Source organism: Camelus dromedarius, chromosome 21, assembly GCF_036321535.1.
Source record: "Camelus dromedarius isolate mCamDro1 chromosome 21, mCamDro1.pat, whole genome shotgun sequence".
Classification (NCBI taxonomy): Eukaryota; Metazoa; Chordata; class Mammalia; order Artiodactyla; family Camelidae; genus Camelus; species Camelus dromedarius.
In genome coordinates, this window is record NC_087456.1 from 16,643,778 (window position 1) to 16,665,471 (window position 21,694).

At 41.7% G+C, this 21,694-nt stretch overlaps 1 protein-coding gene across 8 annotated transcripts in view; it reads right to left on the reverse strand.

Moving 5' to 3' along the window:
- The window catches only part of RGS7 (regulator of G protein signaling 7), a 242,979-nt gene that overhangs the window by 189,161 nt on the left and 32,124 nt on the right, over positions 1 to 21,694 (reverse strand). For 2 of the 8 annotated variants that reach the window (XM_064477203.1, XM_064477202.1), the window contains exon 1: positions 17,605 to 18,164. The exons of 5 other annotated variants lie outside the window; for them this stretch is intronic. In XM_064477203.1, coding sequence (XP_064333273.1) covers positions 17,605 to 17,754 — 150 coding nt within the window. In that variant the 5' untranslated portion in view covers positions 17,755 to 18,164. Of the gene's footprint in view, positions 1 to 17,604; positions 18,165 to 21,694 lie in introns of those variants that run through there. One more of the 8 variants, XM_064477205.1, reaches the window with a different exon arrangement.

Consider the following 21,694-nt stretch of genomic DNA (forward strand, 5'->3'; position numbering starts at 1 on the left):
TCCCGCAGGTCAGGTCCCCTAGCCGAACAGCCTTCCTTATCAAGGGACGCAGACACAGTACCTGTTTATCCCTGAAGAGTGTGCTTCAGTTCCCTGCCAGCCCATGGAATTATCCAAACAAGCCAATCACATCCTCCCACGGGAACCAGGGGTCACCCAACCTCATTACTACAAAGGCTGCCACCCGTCCTGCCTGCTTGTTCACTCTGCTCCGGAGTGCAGCCTTCCTGTGCTCTGTGTGGCGCTCTGTTCTCCCCCAGGCTGTGAGTGTATAAGCTCAATAAACTGCTCTTTACCTCACCTGGCCAGTGTCAGGTGCCAGGTGTTCAGCCCTCCCATAATCTTAGGATGGTAATCCCTCCCTCACCCATAAGGTGAAGAGAAGGCAATCAAAACAGACCCGCTCATGGGCAAAGGTAAAGCTCACTGGTGATTCCGAGTACCCAGAAGGCGGTTGGTACAGGGCACCCAGGAAGGCAGCAGAGGCCAAGAAGATGCAGAGAAACGTCCCACTGCCAAGTGGAGAGCAGCCACGGGAAGTGTTCCCAGGGGCAGTCCCATGAGACCAACATCCGTCCTCAGGATGCAGGGTCAAGGCAAGAGGGTGGGGCTGAGGACAGGGCTCCAAGATGGGTTTGTATGGGTTGGACAAGCAAAAGAAAGACAGGACTTGGTCCAGTTACAAGGACTGAAGCACAGGGTAATAAATAGAAATGAGTCAGCAATACATATGGGGTAGACATTGAGTCTCAGGGGGAAAAAAAAACCAGCTTTGATTACTCAGATTGAATTGTGAGGTAAAATATTAGCATCCAGGTCACCTGGAACCCAACACATCTGAGTACTAGACAAGAATGATTTACGTTCACCTCCCTCTTTCTCCTCCCTGCCTTTCTCTGTACAAGACAGCCTGGTTTCCAGGGGCTGGACTAGAGGTGCCCTGTAGGGGGTGCTGTGGAGAAGTCAAGGTTTTGTGAGCCACGACTAAATTCAGAATCCTCTACCCAGGATTCCAGGGGTCCAGAGCCATTTGCCGTTCTTCTGCCTTATCTCACTGAAATCACTGTTGCTCTGAGGATTAACATCGAATGTTCAAGACTGTTATTCACCTATTTTGAAAACTATCACGCAGCTTCTACGCATCACTCAGGTTTCATGCCAGGTCTCCAGGATTTCAGAATAATTGGAAGTGCCTAATTAAATCTGTTAACTAAACCCCCAGGACTGGGGAATTCGATGTTGTCAAGATCACATACCGGCTCCATTATCTAATTTTTGAAGGTGGTTTTTATCAGGATTATCTCGGCTCCATTCCTTTTCCTTTATTTTAAAAGCTCTCTCCGGGTCTTAGTCACTGCTGAACACCTTATTTCTTGAGCCTTCTCATTTGGACACAGGCCTATGTCCCCTGCACGTCGTCTTCTCTCAGTACAGAATAAAGAATTCTGTGCAGTCTTCTGTTTTCTTCAACACTTTGTGTGACCCAGGTCCACATACGAAACATTCATTCACTTATTCAACTAATATATTTTTTAAGCATTGGGTAGAAACTTCAGGGACACAGTGGAGGATGGAGTTTTATTTTAAGTAGCATCAGCAAACCTTTTGGATATAAAATGTGACAACAAAACCAAGACAAATCCTCTTTCTTCCCTTCCCTGAAACCACCTCAGATTTTGGATCTGGCATCGTATTCTATGAGAGGAGCCCTATAATTCAGACCTTTGCTCTCTGTCTGTGCCGTGATTAAATAAGTCAAGTCTGTGCTCCACTAATTCAACATATAAGAAATCATTCTGTTTCATTTTTCTTTATCTGGAGACCTCTGCCCCAGAGCTTCTGCCTTTGTCTCCAGGCTGCACTGGGTGCTCCCCAGGCCACCTGCACCCCCCACTTTCTGAGGTTGGGGCCTTGCTTCCAGGATCCCAGATTCATCTCAGCTTCTCCCGTTTTCCAGTATCCTCCTCAAAATAGGATGCACAGAAGGTAGATTTGGGGGGCCTCGCCTGTCTGAAAATGTCTTTATTCTTTCCTCACCTTCCATGGAGGGTCAGAGTGAGTCTAGAATTCTAGTCAGATGACGGTGACCAGGTCACACCACTGTTCTTCAGACCTCTAACTTCTAGTGGATCAGGTTGCTGCTAAGAAGTCCGATCCAACTCCTATTCCCAGCCCTTTGTTTGTACCTAATTTTTCTCTGTGGTGTTCTAAAAATCCACAATGATTTGCCTTAATTTTTCTCTTTCAATTTTTGGTGCTGGCTGCTTGGCAATGCGTGTCCTCTGAAGCCTCATACTCCTTGCTATGGGGAATTATTCTCACATTACTGTTTTCACTCATTTCTTTGCTCTTATTATTTCTATTCTCTCTCTACAGAGCTTCCAGGAGACATGCATCGGAGCCCTCAGGTTTCATCTTTTTTCTCTCAATTGTCAATTTCTTTGCCTCTTATTTTAGTTCCAAGCAAAGTTCAAGTTTCATTGAAGTCTTCTATTTTTTTTTTAGCACCATGTGTTTTTTATTTCAAAAAGCTCTTTCCTGTTTTCTGATTTCTCTTTTTAGGATAGAGTGCATTGAATCTTCTATTATCTCTCTGAGGGTATTATGAGATTTTCTGAAATGTTCCTTTTTCTACAGTTTTAAAATTTTCCTCTGTTTAGACTTTTACCATTTTAATTTTAGTTTGAGTGTGTGCTTTTTTTTTTTCCCAGAGGTTACTCTAAAATGTCTGAGTCTGAAATAGTTCTAAGATTATTTCCTGTCATTCATATTTAAAGCCAAGCTTTTATCTTGATAGATTCTACCAGGAGGTAATGGTAATACCATAGTCACATAATTTTCCAAAGCTTTTTCCCAAGAATAATTGCCAGAAATATGCATTCAGCTTGTCTGTTCATATGGCTCTGGTCAGATTTAGAAAACAAGGAAAAGGGAAAAGATAGTCAGAGAAATTGAAAAGGGAAGAGAAAAATTAAAGGGAAAGAAATTGAAAAAGAAAGAAAAGTGATTCTGATGACAAGAAGATGTGCTGTTCTCTGAACCATAAATACATTTCCTCTATCCAAATGCATCGTAAGTGTCCCAATTGAAGCCACTGGGACCGATGGTCTCCTGTGACTTCCTACATCCATCCGGAGGTGGAAGCACCCGTCACGTCTCCCTCATCTTAGTATTTTCAGCATCTGGACTGGATTTGTTTGAAGAGGAAAAGACTACACAAACAACAGAACTATTTAAATAATTTTTAGTAATGCTGTCATTCTAAGGCAACTCTGTACTTGAAACTAGTCTTACTTATGATTTTGTAGCATGGATATCTGCAGAAATTTTGCAGACGAAGAAATATCAATGTAATCTATGCAGATATGTTTATGACATTAACTGAGAAGGGGAAAGTAAACTCTAATGTATTTAAGTGGAAAATATAGAAATTAAGTTAGAATTTTTTTTTAATGGATGGTTTGAACTCATGACTTTTCCAGGTTTAAAATGAATAAAATTGTATTACTAGTAAAACCTCATTACTGCCCATGGAAATGCCCTGTGATTACACTCAGTACTCCTCCCAGTCTCATGACTGACGATGGAAAACTGCAACCCTATCAATTCAGAAATATCAAAAGAAACTCAACGTGGCCATTTTAGATTTTGATTACTATGTGTCAAAATTTCTTGGCACTTGAATGCTGGATTCAAGGCTTCCTTTGGTTATGAGAATTTTTCTTAAATCCCATCTTTAGATTTTCTTTGCATTTCATTACTTGACTGTTTTCTTCAGGAATAGTAAGTATGTGTATGTTGATTCACTTTCTCTTCCCTATTTACTCCATTTTTAAAAATCATTTTACCCTTTGCTCATTTGGTCTTCATCTTGCTTGCTTTGCTATATGCTGTCACACTTATATTTTCAACCATATTTTTAAATGACATTACTGAGGTATGACTGACATACAAAACTGGCACACATTTAATGTGTAAAAACATGTGAATCTGGAGATAAGTTTGTGTTCATGAAACCATCAAACCATCACCACCAATCTATGCCATAAACATTCATCATGTCCAAAGGTTTCTTACTGCCCTATTTATTATTTTCTATGATAAAAAAAACACTTAAGATCTACCCTCTTAATAAAATTGGAAGTACATAATACAGTATTGTTAGCTATACACACTAGGCTGTCCAGTGGGTCTCCAGGACTTACTCATCTTGTATAATGAAAATTTGCATCCTTTGAGGAATATCTCCCCATTCCTCCTGCCACATTTTCAATCATCTCTAAATTTCCTTTGTCCTGCTTCCAAGCAGGGCTTCATATTTGATGGTTTTATTTTCCTTTCACTTATTTCCTGAACTCAGCCAGCTCACGGTTCACATTTTACTGCCTCACCACATCACGTCTTCCATGACTTTATGTGCGTGGTTTAAATTTTTCATTTTAGGGAAGTTATGGTTTTCTTTAACTTTTTTTAAATATAAATATCATTCTGTTCAGGGAATACTTTTTAGGTGCACATTCTCCAGCTGCCTTTTGTATTTGTGTTTTCTAAGCTTTTCTACGTTGCTTTTGTACAAAACCTGTTCTTGGCTCTTCTCCTTACCTCTACCCCTTACTATTTGTCACTTGTTTTTGATCAGTGTGAGTTCTTCCTGGAGCAGGTATTTATTTACAGGGTGTTGGAGAGGTTCTCTGTGACACAAGGCAGGGGAGGGTTCTTCCAGCAGCTCTAGGCTGTGCAGTGCAGACCCTCCCTCACCGCTCCCAGCTCTCACCTTGCTACTCACCCACGCCCACCACTCACCCTTCCCCTACCAGCCTGTGAACCTCGTTATCACTGTTCCCAACAGTGAATGTTTGTTTTGCCCCTCAGGTTGTTCCACCTATTTTGAAGCTTGATCTAACATCTGGCCTTTTTTTTTTCAACTGTGCACGTAAAAATACCAATTTTGAAATATCAAAAGAACCCCAATTTGGCCATTTTAGATTGGTATCTCCTTTGGTATAATTTCCCCAATTAAGTAGGTACTTGCAAGTATGAGCTCTGTACATGAATCTGGCTGGAGTGTCAGGTGGAGGCTGGTTTCATGATGCCCCTCATTTCTCTGTTTGAAAGACTCGTATTTCCCATTTTAAAGCTGAATTTGTCAGGGATAAAATTTCACTTTTATCCCAACTAATTCTATTGAGATAGCCAAACTGAGGAAAAGCGTCAGCCCAGCCTCTTCCCTAACTACGACCTGTGCTCTGTTGGCTTTGTCTATAAACTGTCATTTTGAGCATCCTGACTCAATGTCTCTGCACACTTCTCCTTGACCTGTAGTGTACTTGTCCACCCTTCCTCATACATTGTGGTTTAGGGTGGCAGGTGCCTTCTAGATCCACTGAAAATGGACTGTTTGTTTCCTATTTCCATTCTCCTCATCTTCTGAGAGAAAATGGGAGCAGCACTATCTCAACTGCACCGTAAAAGGGACATATACCCGTTATTCACCTGGGGTCGTCCTCCATCAACATACATATCTTCTCCATAGTAGGACACAGTCAGCGCCCACTCTAGTTGGTTCCTTCCTCAGTGAAGACCAGGGGAAATCATGGGCCACACGGGATGAAGCGAGATCTCAGAACATCTCTATAATGTAGCCGAGCAAAGAAATACACTGGAGCACAGGAAAGAGAATTCGGACAAAGATGTTACTTCCTTCAGTATCCAAGGAAGCTCAGAGAGCTCCATTTAGGACTCAAGAGGAGAGGCACAGTCCAGTTACTGTGAAAAATGGGTGTTGGTTTCTGCTGCTTTTCTTACTAGTTCTGTATTTGTTCTTTGAGGGAAGGTAAAAGCTAAATGTATTATGTGTAGACACACTCAGTGCTACAGATGTACCCCCAAAAAAAGGTATTTTATCAAAGATAATAACTAACTTAGCATTTAGTGCTAATTGATGTATTTATGCATTTACTGAGTCAATACTCATTTTCTAAACACTTAGCTAGTAGCATGGACTTAGGTCTTAGGTATCTTCAGTATTAGAGTTTTATTTTAAGATAACTGTAGGCTGACATGCAGTTGTAGGTCGTTAAGTCCTTTAAGTCAATCTCTGCCAATGGTAACGTCTTGCAACAGCATAGTACAATTTCACCACCAGGATACACTCAAAGAAAAGACCTGTCCATTACTACAAGGATCTCGCTACTTTTTTATTTTCAATTTCATTTATGTATGTTATTATCTTTATTATTCCCTTCCTTTTGCCTGCTTTGAAATTATGTTGTCCTTAATGATTTGATACTTCTCTTCTATTGTAGTACATGCATTCGATGCTATAAATTTCTCTCAGCTCCACTTAACTATACACAGCAATTGTATTTTCATTTTCATTCAGCTCATTATTGGTGAAATGCTTCCTGTTTGTCTTCCTCTTTGACTCATAATTTATTTGGAAACGTGTTGTTAATGGCCAAGTATTTGAAGATGTTCCTGCTATCACTCTGTTATTAATTTCTAATTTGTTTCCACTGTGGTTAGAAAATACATTATGTATGAGTTCGATTTTTTTAAGTTTACTGAGGTCAGTTTCATGTCCTAGGACATGGTCTATCTTGGTATGTATTCCATAGCACTTGGGGAAAATAATAGATATATACACACATATATATATAAAATCTAAAAAATATGTGTATATGTCTTATTTCTAGAGTGTTCTTTAAATATTGATTAGATCCTGCTGGCTGAAGGTGTTGTTGAGTTCTTCTATACCCTTGCTGTTTTTCTGTCAAGTTGCTCAAATCCATTTTAGAGAGAGGAGTCTTAAAGTCTACAGCTGAACTGTGGATTTGTCTATGTCTCCATTCGATTCAATGAGTTGTGCTTCAAATATTTTCAACTATTTCTTGATGCATACACATTTCAGACTGCTATGACTTTTTCCAGAATGGACATATTCATTCATTATTATATAATGTCCTCCTGTGTTTCTAGTATTTTTTAACCTTGAAGCATAATTTATGTGACATTAACACAGCCACTCATTGTTTCTTTTAACTAATGTTTGTATACATTTCTTTTTCTAGCCTTCACTTTCTATCTGCTTATTATTATGATTGAAGTCAGTTCCTTATAGACAACATTTCTATCAATAGCCTCTCTTAATTGCTTCAGTGTTTTTATCATTTTCTTTTTGAGCTCAAGATTGGGCAGACTGTAAAGGTCTATTTCATTGTTTTTTCAGGGGAATTCTCTAGATCTTTTAATTGGGAAGTTTCCTCAGCTTTCTCACTCTACCTGTATTTCTCTAACACTATGAATTTAGGGGTAATGGTTATCTACTATGATCTTAAGGGGCTGATTTTATAAGGGGGAGTCCCCGTGTAGACTATGGGTGGCTAATATTTTGGTTTTGAGGGCCGTTTTTCGTGTGTGTGGCTGCCACATGCTTCCTGTGTGTGGGCTGGCTGCTATCCCCTGATTGATGGGTATGGTCAGCATTGACACCAGAGCCTGCACTCAGTGTTGGGTGGGGCCTCCTCTTTGCTCTGTGGTTATCACAGCCCTTTGGGAGGGCCAGGTCTGCTCTTGGTTGTTAGAACAGAACTCCCCAAATCCATTTCTGAGCTGCTCTGAGTGGTAGGTGGGGCTGGGGTGCTTCCCCTGGGAGAGGAGCCTCTGGGTATTCCTCCACAGGAGATGTCCACCTGGAAGTCCCCTCTGCGGTGTCATCTGTCCCTGCCTTATACGGGCTCATTAACAATGGGAGTTTTTATGTTCAGGTCACAGCCTGTGGGCTCATGGAAAAGGCGGTTGCCATGGTGGCATCATACCCCTCCCGTCATGAGAGTGTGTTAACAGTGTTGCCTTTACAGCCAAGCAACATCCCTCCTTTATGGTGCTCAGCCCCTCCCCTCTCACTTGCCAACCATGGAGCTTTCTGTGGCAGACCTAGGCTCCTTTGCACACACTCCCAGCCTCAGCCCATATCACACTGCAGCCCCCTAAGGGGCTGTCAACCCCAGTCCTCTCCCCAGGTCAGTCCTCTGAAGCCAAGCGCCGGCATCCAGTTCCTGGCAAGCACCAGCCCACTGGCATCTCAGGCTAGCGACCACATGAAACCTCTGTGCTGGTTTCTCTCCATTCTGTCTGCCACAAAGTGGCTCCCGTGCTCTCCTCTGAGCCTCCAAAGTGCCCCTTCTGTCCCAGCTGACCTCCCTCCTGGAGAGGGGGCTTCCCCTCTTCTGCTGCTCCCTCCCTGGGGGGCAGGTCCCATCCCAATTTCCTTTTTCTTTTCTTTTTCTCCTATGCAGTTTCATGAGGATTTTCCTTGTAGCTCAGCTCGTACAAGATCTTCCGTCAGAATTCGGTAGGTATTCTGTCAGACAATGTTATACTGCTTCTTAATGGTTAAACTAAGATCAGAACACAGGTTCCCCTTTCAGTTCACTTTGTACCACACTGACCCCCTTCGTCAACTCTAAAAAAGGAGGATGAAATTGCTTCCTATTATTTCATATATGAGTCGCTTCCTTTTCTTCCACCCAAACCTAGTTCAGAAACACCACCAGGAAGCATTCTCATTTCTGTGATTTTAAAAGGCAGGGGAGATGAGTATATGACGGTATAATCCCATCAGCAAGCCTGAATACACAGACCATCTGCTAGTTCCATCCCATGCAGATTATGTCTAACCCACCTCATCAGCAATCAGTCTGATTCAACCTCTGGGCTTTTCTTCCTTCTGTCCGTCCAGCCCAAACAGAGATCTTTCCATCACGTCTTTTCAGCACCCTGGATAACGGCCAGCTCCCTGTGGCTTGCTGCTGCCAACCTGACTATTGTAACTTTCCAGGAGTCCTCAGTTATGCCGCACTGTTCAAGGAGAAGCAGTGTCCCCTGGACATGCAACCCGCAGCCCTCTTCTCTGTTGGGTGACCTAACACACCGCCCACCACAAGCAGCAAGAGCGTCTAGATTTCGGTGCGTAATTCCTGCAAAGACTCCAACCACTCGAGAGCCTTCACAATATAGATTCCTGCATGTCATCGTAAAATTACCTGACCTTAAAGCCCAGCGTACAGCTGACTAGGGTATTTTTTCAAAGCCACTAGACAGTGACACATGTAAACATAACAAAATTTTACTAAACTGATCAATGCAGAGAGATGCCGTGATGTGTCCAGGGGTCTTGGCACCAAAGGAGTTGTCTCTGCCCATTAACATAAAGGATCACAGTGAAGACAGAACTCTTTCTCCCAGGGCATAAAGGACACTTGGCAATGAGGTCACCAGTACAGTGTAAGACCTGTAAGTCCCTGATTCTAGTTTTTCCAGTTCTATTTTTATGTAATTCAAGAAGTGTTCTACCTCATATAATGATCTTAGGCAAAGGATGGTCCTTCTGGTTATCCTGATGTCTACAGATACCTATAAATACCTACGATACATATGACAGATGGACTTCCATATAAATATGCATTGCCAGGAATTAGGTTCCTGCCCTGTTCTAAAGGAAGTAACTGTCAGGCTTGGACATCTGTGGTGGCCATATTTTCTGACTGAAAAAAGAATAATCAAGATACATGACATAGGACAAGTCATCTGAAAGTGGAAGTCCTCTAGAAAATTGGGGGCACCATCATTGCAGATCAGTTAATATTTTACTTGATATAGGAACTGATGAGAAATAATGAAAATTTCCACAGCACAGAAATTGTCAAGTTTTGGCAATGACAAAAAAGGAACATCAACAGATCGTATATTTTACACGACCAAGCACTTGATATTTCATCACCTGTGAAGTCTTCACACACGTTTACACGTGAAAACTGGGCTAAGAGAGGTAAAGCAAGATGCCTGCGATCACATGGCTCAGGATGAGAAGATTCAGGATTTGACTCCAGGTTTGTTCTGCTCCAAAGTTCTTGTTCTTCCTCATGTATCTAGTTGAGGCTCCTTCACCCCTGAATAGGTAAGGAGACCGGCATGCCTGTAATTTTTCCCCTGAGAAGATGTTCTGGAGGACATGAGTATTATAAAGCACACAGGGGATCCTCCTTCCAACTCCATCTGAATCTGTTATGAATGTGCTGACGTGCCTGTGGGGCAGTGCTGTAAAGGAAGGGAACATTCTCTCTGATCTCTGGACACCTCCAGTGGGAAACTGCATTGCTGCAGATCTCAAGGTTATCCACCACCAAGAGAAGTAAGGTAAGTCAAAAGGAATACCTCTATTTTCAAACTGAGAGATCCTAACTATTGCAAAATCCCATAAAGGAATAAATCCTTTTCTGTGAAGTCCTGAAAATTTTCTTCATGGTGCCCTGTCCCAAATCCTCTGGTCCAGAAATTGAGGACTTGGGGGATGGGATTCCTCCCCAACCTCTAGAACTCAGGTGCAACATCTGATGAGTGGTTCTGGCACCTGAAGCCTCTTCATCTTAGCCTCCAGCTACTCCCCAGAAAATAAGCCTTTCTAGAGCATAATTACCACTACCATGGGATGCCTCCCAGTGACTGCATTGTTCTGACAGTGGACGCCAGCCAAAAGCAAAGCAACCTGCCTGCTTAGTGATTGTATAAATCCATTCAGCTTCTGCAAATGCCCATACCATTTTTTGTTGTTGTTGTTATATAAGGCTTAATATGCAAGGTGGGGCATGTCACTAATTCTTCCCTCAGTAAGGGATGCTGGTCTCAGAGCAACCCCTACACCTAGGACAGTGCAAGTCAGCCTTTCCACGAGATGCTCGGCACACAAGCCCTTCATGGTCTGGCTCCTGCCTCTCTATCAAGCTTTAGCACCTAACTCTCCCTTCTCCAGTCAATTCAAACCGACATCTTTCCTTAACTCTGTACTTTTCTTAGCATAAAATGTGTCCTCTTTCTGCCCTGTGGACCTTCTCCAACTAGTATGTGCCCACTCATACTTCAAAATTTAGTACACCTGTTACCAGGAAATACTCCCTGAATCACAAGCTTGATTCATTTGTCCTCTCTCTACATTCCCTTAATTAACAGTCTGTCCATGCTTCTGCCGTACTACTCACCATGTTGTATAGCAACATCTACTAAATTTACCAACCCTCCTCAACAGTTAGATTCTATGCAACTCACTTAATCTTTCTCATTCAATTTTACAGCTCCAGATTCTATGACACAGCAGTGGTTAAATAAGTGCTTCATAAAGGGGTTCACTTATCTCACTCATTGACTGAACAAATATTTATGGAGTCACTACAAAGAATATTTGGAAAGCGCCTGGGTTCCTGATTCTAAGTTAAGAAAGCCTTCATCACATCTCACTTTCTCAAGTGCATCAAAGATCAAACAGGCTCTCAGGCAACCTGCTTGGGGGGAGGTGGACAGAGAGGCAGGGAGGAGGACAGAGCAGGGGCATGGCTCTGCCTGCTGCTACCTAAGTGGAAGGAGGGGCACAGGAGGCTGCTCTCCACAGCACTGCCCAGTGTACTCACCTTGAGAGGGGGGTGCCATCACTTATTCTAGCTCAGAGGAAATCCTTTGTTGAGGAATTTCTTATCTCACCAGGGGAGATATCGTTAAAAATATGTGCAAAGGCCAAAGGAGCCCTGCATTTCCCATCTCAGTGGTTTTATGTTCTAGTTAGGTGCACACACATGTGAAAATTTCCCTTTTACATCAAATGCCAGATTAGAAACTAGGGTTCACATGTACAGGTGTTTGTAAATGAGAAGTATGCATTTTAGGGAGTGCACATGTAACTGCTACAGGCAAGATGATCAAGAGGAAAACAGCAGCAGCTGATGCCAAATGTGCAGTTCAGATGATTTCGAAATTAAGCAGCATTACACAGAACAAATGTGTGCAGATTCCCCCCACAGTCCACTAGCCAACAGATCAAAATTTTAAGATATATGAACAACTTCTCTAACAAAAAAAAAAGTATTGACTCGGAAAATGAACATGGTTACACGAAATCCAAATATCTCTCATCATCCACTATCTCAGGGCGCAAAATAAAAATCATTTGTTTCCTTTTTCACTTACACAAATTAGAAAGTAAATTTTACCTGTTCTCATTCCACGTTAGGTTGCTTCATTGATTAGAAAAGAGAATGAACTCTGTACTCAATTGCACATTAACTGAACACCTCAGCATTTATAAAAAGTAGGGGATGCGGAAGGGTGACATAGAGGCTTTCCAATTGATTTGATCTGGATTTGGATACCAGTTTTATCATTTTATCGTTGTGTAAGTCTGGATAAATTATACAAACTTTCCAAAGATTGGTTTTCTCAACCATCAATGGGGATGACAGTAAACATTTTATGGATTGGCTAGATGAATTATAAACACGTATATATGTAAACACTACTTTTTAACATAGCATTGGTACTTAGAAGGAGATCTGCATGCATCTATGCAATTAATCAGAATATAATGTCAGTATAAAACGGCGCAAGTAAAGTTATCACGTGCCTGACCTCGCGCGCCATGAGCACTGACGTTTTGTTTCCACTCACTCCACCTCCCTCCCAGATTTCTACTGAGAAAATGGCAAGGTAAACAAGGCATTTCTCTGTCCTTAACAAATTCAGACTGGTCAAGGGGATAAAATGTACACAGATTATCCCAAACGAGACACACACTTTGAGAGCAAAATAATCCACGTGTTACGAGAACACAAGGGAGGAAGACAGTGTGCCACATTCTCTCGGACGTCAGGACCAGTTCATGAAGAAGCCGTTTCAGATGAGCCTCACAGAACTGTGGGTAGCTTCTTCATGTGTGGCTTCTAGTTCGTGAGCAGCCCCCCAACTGAAGTAACAGGCTAACACAGGAAGATAGAAGCTAAGGCAGACAGTCCTCTGATAAAGAATCCTGAAAAGTTCCACTGGTCATCAACTTGTAGAGCTGAAGATTGCCACTGGCCAGAACAGGGTTTACTGCCTAAAGTGGGACAGTGCACCTGGCCTAAGGAAAGGCCAGACATCCTCATTCTTCTAATTCCAGCCTAGAGAACTCTCAGTGTCCCAAGCAGAGCATGAGGAGCTCTCATCCTGTGGTGCGATCAGTGAGAGGAATCGTGGCTAAGCCTCTCCTTCAATCCATGCTATTTTTTCTATAGTTTTCTTTAGAAACTAACTCCTTAAAGCAAAAGGGATCATTTAAGAAATAAGCCACTCCCTGGAAAGGGATATGATCCCAAAAGCAAAATGGCATAAGGTGGCTTGTGTAGTGAGGAGTGAAGAGACCTGTTAGCAAGGGGACATCGGGGCCGTGGGTTTTCATGTACTTTGTCCACTTAGTCCACCAGAGAGACACATAGTGGGAACACAAGAGGATCCCATTAATCCAACAGAACAGTGCAGAACTCAGAAGCTGGTGCTAGCACCACCAGCCCAGGCTGCAGGTCTGAGAAGACACGATCTGCACTCGAGCCAAGAGTGGGCGGATCCCTGTACAAGCCATCACCCCTGCTGCAGCCAAATGCCTACTCTACACTGAACGCTCCCCACCCCAAGGGAAATAAAGGGGCCACAGAGAGGAGGGAGGGAGGGAGGAAGGAAATAAACCATGTGTCCCGAAAAACAGTATAGGGATAATCATTCTAAAAATTCAATGGAAAACTGTACCTCTGTAAAATTATTTACTACACAAACTGGTAGATCTTGAATAAGTTACAGTATATCCATATGATACAATATTTTACAGACATTAGATAAATATTCTCAAATAACATTTTAAGCACCAGTAAATGCATACAATGTAATCTGAAGCAAAAAGAGCTAATGTAAAACCTGTACATACAAAACTTTGTATGTGTGGTACATACATATCAATGAAAATAAAGTTAAACGATGTAATAATAGTCCTTACATCTGAGTGATGTCATTATGCAAGACATTTAGTTCCTTCCTAATATTTTTCTATTGTCTTTGAAAGTTTCTGTGAGGTTACCTTCATGATTTAAAATTTGTTTTATAATAAGAAACATAGTTATGTTTATAAATGTAAAGATAACAGAGGTTGAGGGAAAGACTCATCAAGCAAAGGGGAAATGTCAGCAGGGACAAGCTGGAAGAAAACAAAACGCATTTCCTGAGAGCGGCCAGGGCACTGGGCGCGTGAGCGCAAACGGCCACGCTGTGGCAGAAAGCAGGGCCTGGGGTCAGACCATGGAGGGCCGTGAACACCGCTTTTAGGGATACAGACTTCCTTCTGCCCACAGAGCACATTTTGAATATTGGGAAAGGCTGTGTTGAGGCTGTGTTTTGGAGACAGCTCCAGCAAGTAGCGTCCTGAGCCAATCAGAGCTGAGAGATCATTCTAAGAGCCCAAGCGTCAGGCAATAACGGCTCGTCCGAGGGACCCCAGTGCTGACGGCGAGGACACGGGAGATCTGAGTGCCAGATTATAAGACTCCACCAGTGGTTGGATACAAACGGCCTGGGATGGGCGAGGTTTGAACAGCCTCAAAGACTCAGTCCTGGGTGGCTAGTTACGAGATCCATCTTAGTCACAAAAACTGAGGTTGGAGTATGAGTTTATTTTGAACATTGAGTTTAAAGTGTCCACAGAGTATCTTGAAAAGATTCTCACTGGCAATTAGAAACATGAATTTGCAACTTGACAGAGAATCCTGGGCTAGTAATAAGGATTTGGGAATCATCAGCATGGACATGAGAGGTGGTCAGATAACAGAGGAGGAGACAGGGTGATGAAGAGCAGGAGGAGAGGGGGGAGAAAGGACCCAGAGGAGTCGGACAGAGGAGACAGGCAGCGACACTGAAGGATCACACTCTGGAAAAGAAGAAGGGAAGTCCGCACTGACAGAATCCGGGAAAACAAACAGAAAGGTGAGTGTTTATTTCAGCACCACGGAAAAGAAGCCGAGAGTGTGAGTCACCCTCAATGATAAACGCTGTACTAAGTTCAGAGGCTGAGCGCTGAGAAGTGGCTGCTGGAAATGGTGATTAGAAGGTCAAGTGACATAAAAATGTGTTTCCAAGTGAAAAACAAAAAATAAAATCAGTCTTGTCTCAGAAAAGACATTCCTCTGCAGGAACTGTCCTGTTAAAAACACAGCTGGAATCCCACACCCTAAGCATCACTTCGTCTCTGCCTCATCCAAATGAGCCGGGAGACGTTCATCTCTGGAGTCCTACCAGCTTGCGGCCATCACCACAGCAACCGGCAGAACAACTGTTGTTTTTTTAACTCTGCCCATCACAGACTATATCCCTGCCTGTGGAATGCATGGAAATGAAGTTGTTCTTTCAGACACTGCTGTGTGGGACTCAGCCTGGCTGCAGGTGCCTGTGAACACCCCCTGGTTTAGAATATTTTCTTTAATAACTGAAACGATAAAATCTGCCATGCAGTTTGGTAACAGTCAGGAGAGACAAATTAATCCCTAGATTCGTAGAATAAAAAAACATATATATATATATACAATTCAAATTGGATTTGTTTTAATTAGTTTTCTTAAGACAGAGTTTTTGCAATTCCCTCATCAAACTGACACTTTTCCATAATATTAAGGAGGGAAATTTTTACACCTAAAATATCCCTGCAAAAGCAAACCAGCTGAGTCTTGCCTCTGTCTCTCCTTGCCCCCGAGGACCAGCTTGGGATATATGACAAGAATCAGCTGTTCAGTCTATTCTCTATTCATCTAAATTGATTCTTCTTCTATTCATTTCTGTGAACCAAAGTAGGTAATATTTATAATTATTTAAATCTATGCTACCTACCTAATGATTGATAATAAGTACTAAAACAACAAACAATGCCTGCTTGAGAAGCAGTCCAGGGTAACTGAGAGTTGGAGATTCATGAATTCATTACAATTATCAGACAGATTCAGTAGAAATGCACCACGAAGGCAGTGGGAAACTGTCATGAATCCCAGTTGTCTGAAATGACCTTGTAGCATGCAAAATCCCCAGTCCTCACCATACACAATGACAGTCTGAATGACCACTGAGCAGAGACGTGGAAGAACACTTCCAAATAACAACTGGTTGTTTAGACTAGAACTGTGTTTCCCAAACTTACATTTACAACCCAACCTTCAAGATTTTTGTTATAACTGTGACCCTCCTGTACTGTTATTTACTTAACTTGTCCTGAAATCAACATTATTTTAGCTGAGTCTCCTTTAAGGTAATAACACAACTGACCTTATAGTATAAACAAGTAAGAATTAACAGATAAAACAGAGTTTACCAAATAACTGACATGCTAATCTCTCTGAGCATTCTGAATCTCAAAGATTTATTCCATCTTCACCTTGAGACGTTTGCAGCACACTCTTTGTTATCATTCAAACAGCTTAAGTACCCATATCTCAATGAACCCTTCCCAATGAAGCCCAATCTCAATGTGAAAAACTCTTATGTAAAGGAAACCCAATTACAATGATAGCATGGGGTGGGGGGAGAGTATAGCTCAAGTGGTAGAGTGCATGCTTAGCAAGCAGGAGGTCCTGGGTTCAATCCCCAGTACCTCCATTAAAAAAAGAATTAAATATATAAGACTTAATTACCTCCCCCCAAAAAACAAATAAAAAGTAATTTACTAAAAAAAAAAAAATGATAGGATGACATTACAAGTAATATCATAGATCTGAGCTCCATTCATTCAACATCCATTCATTCAACAAATTCAGCCATGAACAAGCAAATATGGACTCTACCCAAGAGATGAGGAGCGAGCAAGACCTAAAACCAGGCAGGAGGGGCCTGGGAGGAGAGGGATGGCATGAGGCATGAGGGAATTAAAAAATGTGAGTCCCAGAAGAATGGCTTGAGGTCTCAATTCTGCATTAAAGAAGAAAATATATTCTAGCCTATCAGAACAGCTACAACCAAGTTCTTAATATCATTCCTTGGGAGATTATGCTGTTTTAAAATGAAACAAGGATTGTACAATTTGCACTTTTCTTCAAGTCCCTGGCCCTCTAGGACTCCATCCAAAAATCAAATGTTAAGAAGACAACTCTGTCTCTCCCCTCCCCCAGCCCCTTTGTTCAGTACTGAATGGGACTCTAGCTCCTGGGAACCCACCAGCCATCCTCAGTGGGGAATGAGGGAGTGTGTGTGTGTCAGGACTGAGGAAGGCCTGAGAGAAGCCATGGCTACTGAGAAAGGGAGAAGCAAGAAGACCTTGTCTCAAACTTCCAATCTACTACCAAACCTGCACTCCTCCAGTCTTTCCTACCTCTCAACAGCAGCTTTACAAAACTTCCAGTTGCTTGGGCCAAAAAACCTTGAGTCATCCTTGACTTGTTTTATTTTACCTCCCAATATATCAACAAACTCTCTTAGATCTACCTTGCAAATATACTCAGGGTCCTTCTCCTCGCCTCCACTTCCATGGCCGTCACTGTGATCCACACCAGCTTCACCTCCGGCGTGGATTATTGCAACAGTCTCTCTGCTTCCAACCATATTCCCTTCAGCCTAATACACAACAGCCTGAGTAAATCTGCTTGTGTGTAAATCAGATCATGTCATTTCTCTCTTCAGAACTCTAGGGGCTTCCCATCTCCCTCACAGTAAAAGCCAGAATGTCTTGAGGGAGCCCACACAGCACTACACGGCTTGACCCTGTTACATATTTGCACTTACCGTCTTTTCCTCTCTCTGTTGGTCCTTCCACTCTGACCCCTCTGGTCTATTCACTGTCCCCTGACCAGGCTGAGCATCCTTTCTCCTCCAGGATTTTCCCCCTTGTTGCTCTTCTGCTTGGACATTCTCTCCCTGATAGTGCCATCTCATTTCCTTTGCATCTTTACTCAAAGGTTAGCTTCTCAGCTAGGTTTTCTCCTGATTTAAAATTTCAATTCGCCCACCAACATTCCTTCCTCCCACTTTTCTCTTCTGTGGCACGTATCACCAACTAAAATGCTGTATTTTACTGATTTCCTTTATTCAGTGTCTCACATCTTTAGAATGTCAACTCCATCAAGAAAGTGATTTTTGTATCTTTAATTGACTGTCGTATCCCCAGAATCTAGATAAGTGTCTGGCCCACAGAGTGCGCCCAATGAATGCTTATGGAATTAATTTGTAGAAGGAGGGATGGAGAGGATAGATAAATTATGAGAATGATTCCACAGAAGGATAGCATCACCATTTTAGAACCAGGCTAAGACGAGTGGATTAAATTCAGAGAGGATACAACACAAATGCCCTATCAATGTAGGGAGAAGACGTGAATTGTTATAATGAGGTGCAGAAATAGATAATCAACCAGCTTTCTTCATATCTTGAATGTGGCTTTGATTATTCAGCTCTCCCAGGAGAAAAAAATTAATAACAAACTCTGTGATCCTAAAAAACTCATTTCAGAAATTTAGGAATCCATCTGCAAATAAGAGTGACCCTGTCACCAGGGGCATCACCACCAGGTGAAAATTCAACAGTATAATTGGCCAGCAGTAGGAAGAACTACCTGGTAAAGCTTGAGCTGCTGTGAGGTCTATAAAAGGAAGAGGAATCACAAAATAATTCAGTATTACTCAAAACCAAATGATAAGAAAAAAAAAATCTAACCTCCTGATTGCAGACAATCAGAAAAGAGTGAGATTAAATGGATAATCACAAAAATAATCACAAACCAGGAGAGGACCAGCATCTCAAGCCAAGATTAGGTAGCCTGTGTGAAGACCTTGATCAGGGAGCTTGCATTACGTTTGAAAAGTTGAAATGAGGTCAGTTAATCCAAGTACAGTTTGTCTGACACCTACTTACTCTTTTGGTCTCAGCTTAAACATCACCGCTTCAAAGACATCTTCTCTTCTCTCACCCCTCCAACTAATCAGGTTTTTCCATATAGTCCCTGATAGCACATCTCACCATTTCTTCATAGCACTCAGCACAGTCCTCTGCACTCTTGTGTATTATTAAAGAGGTGCTTAGCCTAAGTGGAAACCAAGGACCAACTTTAGAGAAAACTCTGGAGCCTACAGAAGACAGACTAGAAGAAGCATCTCACAAACAATTTTCCCAAGTAAGGCTTGTTCTTTTCCATGCATGTTAAACATCAGGCAAACACCTGTTAGCACCAGTCAACAGGGAAACCATGTTATCTGGCATAGCAATACCGAAAAAGATCAGTTCTCTCAGAGTCTCCAAGACTCGCATCATCTTAATCTTCCAAGGACATTGCATAGCCATGGAGAAAGAATTCAGTGTCCATTGTTTTGATTCCTTTCATAATATTTTGGTGACCTTAGGAAAGCCTTCTAGAAGAGAAATACAAAAACAAATGTAATAAGGTCAACTGAGCTATGCCCAAGTCTGAGGCATGTTTGCCACCACATAAATAAGCAGATAAAGAACAAGAGCAGATAAAGAAAAAAAATTGCATCTTCAGGGGAGTCTAGAGCTGGTTCAGTGATCTCTGCAGACACGGAGGGCACTTCTCGCCGCACTTTAATTTTAATCCCAATGTGTACAATTTTAAATATAGAATCAGTCCCCAAGAAATGATAATATGTTTAAAGAGAAAGAAGGGCTAACTAATCTGAGCTAATACAGTTCAAAAGACTCTCGATCTTCCCCTTCTAACCTCTGACACTCCTAGGTTTGTTAACAGTCTCCATATCTTCCAAGAAAGTCAGTATTTCAATTATTCTGTCCAGTTACCACACTGACCATTTCATGTTATGTCACTTAGGTAATAGGTACGTATTTCTCTCTCTCTCTCTCTCTCTCTCTCTCTCTCTCCCTCTCTCTCTCTCTCTCTCTCTCACACACACATACACAACCCTACTACCCTAGTTACTAGAATAAATGCAGAAAATGCAGAAGACGATCTATGAAAAAGCCAACCATCTTGAGCAACTCCACAGACCTTTTCAGAAAATCTCTTTTCTGAGAGCTGTGTATATAAATTCCATCATCAGCTTTGGCTGCTATGGCAACTGGAATATTTCGGAAATGATTTGAAGCCAGTATTACTATACATCCAGAGTCTTTTGCAGGAAACAGAAAAGACTATGATATCTAACCCACTCTAATTTCAAAACACAGCTATGATTTTCATTCCTGAAATCTATTTATGCTCATATTTGCAAATCAATAGATAACAACCTAGCACAGTGACATATAAGCATGAAGGAGCAGCCTTTTACTTTATTTCTTAACTTAGTCCCATTAAGGCATCACTTAGGTACTCTCCTCCCAGTTTTATTAAGCCTTTCTTTTTTTAAAAAATAGATCTTTATTTTTTACAACAGTTTTAGGTTCACAGCAAAGTTGAGCTGAAAATACAGTTCCCTTATAGCTCAGAGCCTCCCCCATTATAAATCCCCCACCAGAGTGGTACATTTGTTACAATCCAATAACCCACACTGACACATCACAATCACCCAAAGCCCAGAGTCTACATTAGGGGAACACTTTTGGTATTGTACATTCTGTGAGTCCTGACAAATGTATAGTGACATGTATATACCACTGCAGGGTCATATAGAGTAATTTCACTGCCCCAAGAATCCACTGCGCTCCTCCTGTTTATCCCTTCCTCCTTGCTAATCCCTGACAACCACTTGTCTTTTTACTGTTTCCATAGTTATGCTGTTCCCAGAATGTCATCCAGTTGGAATCACACAGTATGTAGCCTTTACAGATTGGCTTCCTTCACTTAGTAAGATGCATTTAAGGTTCTTCCATGCCTTTTCATAACTTGACAGCTCATTTCTTTCTATTGCTGAATAATACTGCATTGTATGGTTATGCCAGTTTATTTTTCTACGTTAAGGACTTTTGGCAATTATGAATAAAGCTGCTCGTACCCATGCACAAGTCTTTGTGTGGACACAGTTTCCAATTCATTTGGATAAAACACAAAGAAAGTGATTGCTGGATTGTATGGTAACTGTGTGTTTAATTTTTTAAGAAACTGCCAAACTGACTGCTAAAGTGAATAAACCATTTTCCACTCCTACCAGCAATGAATGAGAGTCCCTGTTGTTCCACATCCTCACCACCACTTGGTGTTGTCAGCATTTTGGATTTTGGTCATTCTAACAGGCGTGTAAGTACCATCTCACTGTTGTTTTAATTTGCATTTCCCTAAGGTAGAGAGCTTTTCATATGCTTATTTTCTAAGCCTTTCCTTTTACTCATTTCATCTGTAAGACCTGAGTGTCCCACTGAATGCTGTGCAACAGAATGAAAATGAGTCCTTTGGTCCTAAGTTGGCTGTGATTTAAGCAAAAAACCAACCATGGTTCTCACATTCTACACTGGAGTGCTCCTGAAATAGTTAATTTTGTTTGCTAGAGCAAAGAAAGCTGTGGAGAAACAAAGGGTAATAAAAGGGCTGCACAATTCATTACAGCATGTATGAATAAGACATCTAACTACATGTATGAATAAGACATCAATCAAGTTTTTGAGCTCTTTGCTTGGCCATGGGATTAGGAAGTTCATTTAGAATTATCAGTGTTTTCTTGAAAGTCCAAAAAGGGAAGAGATTTGTTCTTCCTTGAAGTTTTTACAAGATGTTCCCTGAACACTTGGGGATGATGGGTAGGGAGTGCAAAGGTTAACTAAAGGAACAAGGACTGGAAAAAGCATGTTATCTAATCATACGCTTTAGGATAATGGGGGGTGGGGGTTCCATAGAGGGGATGGGGAAATTCTGATTTAAGTAAATATGCTAGAATCCAAAAGAACCAGCTTCTAACTAAAAATCGTTAACTCTCTA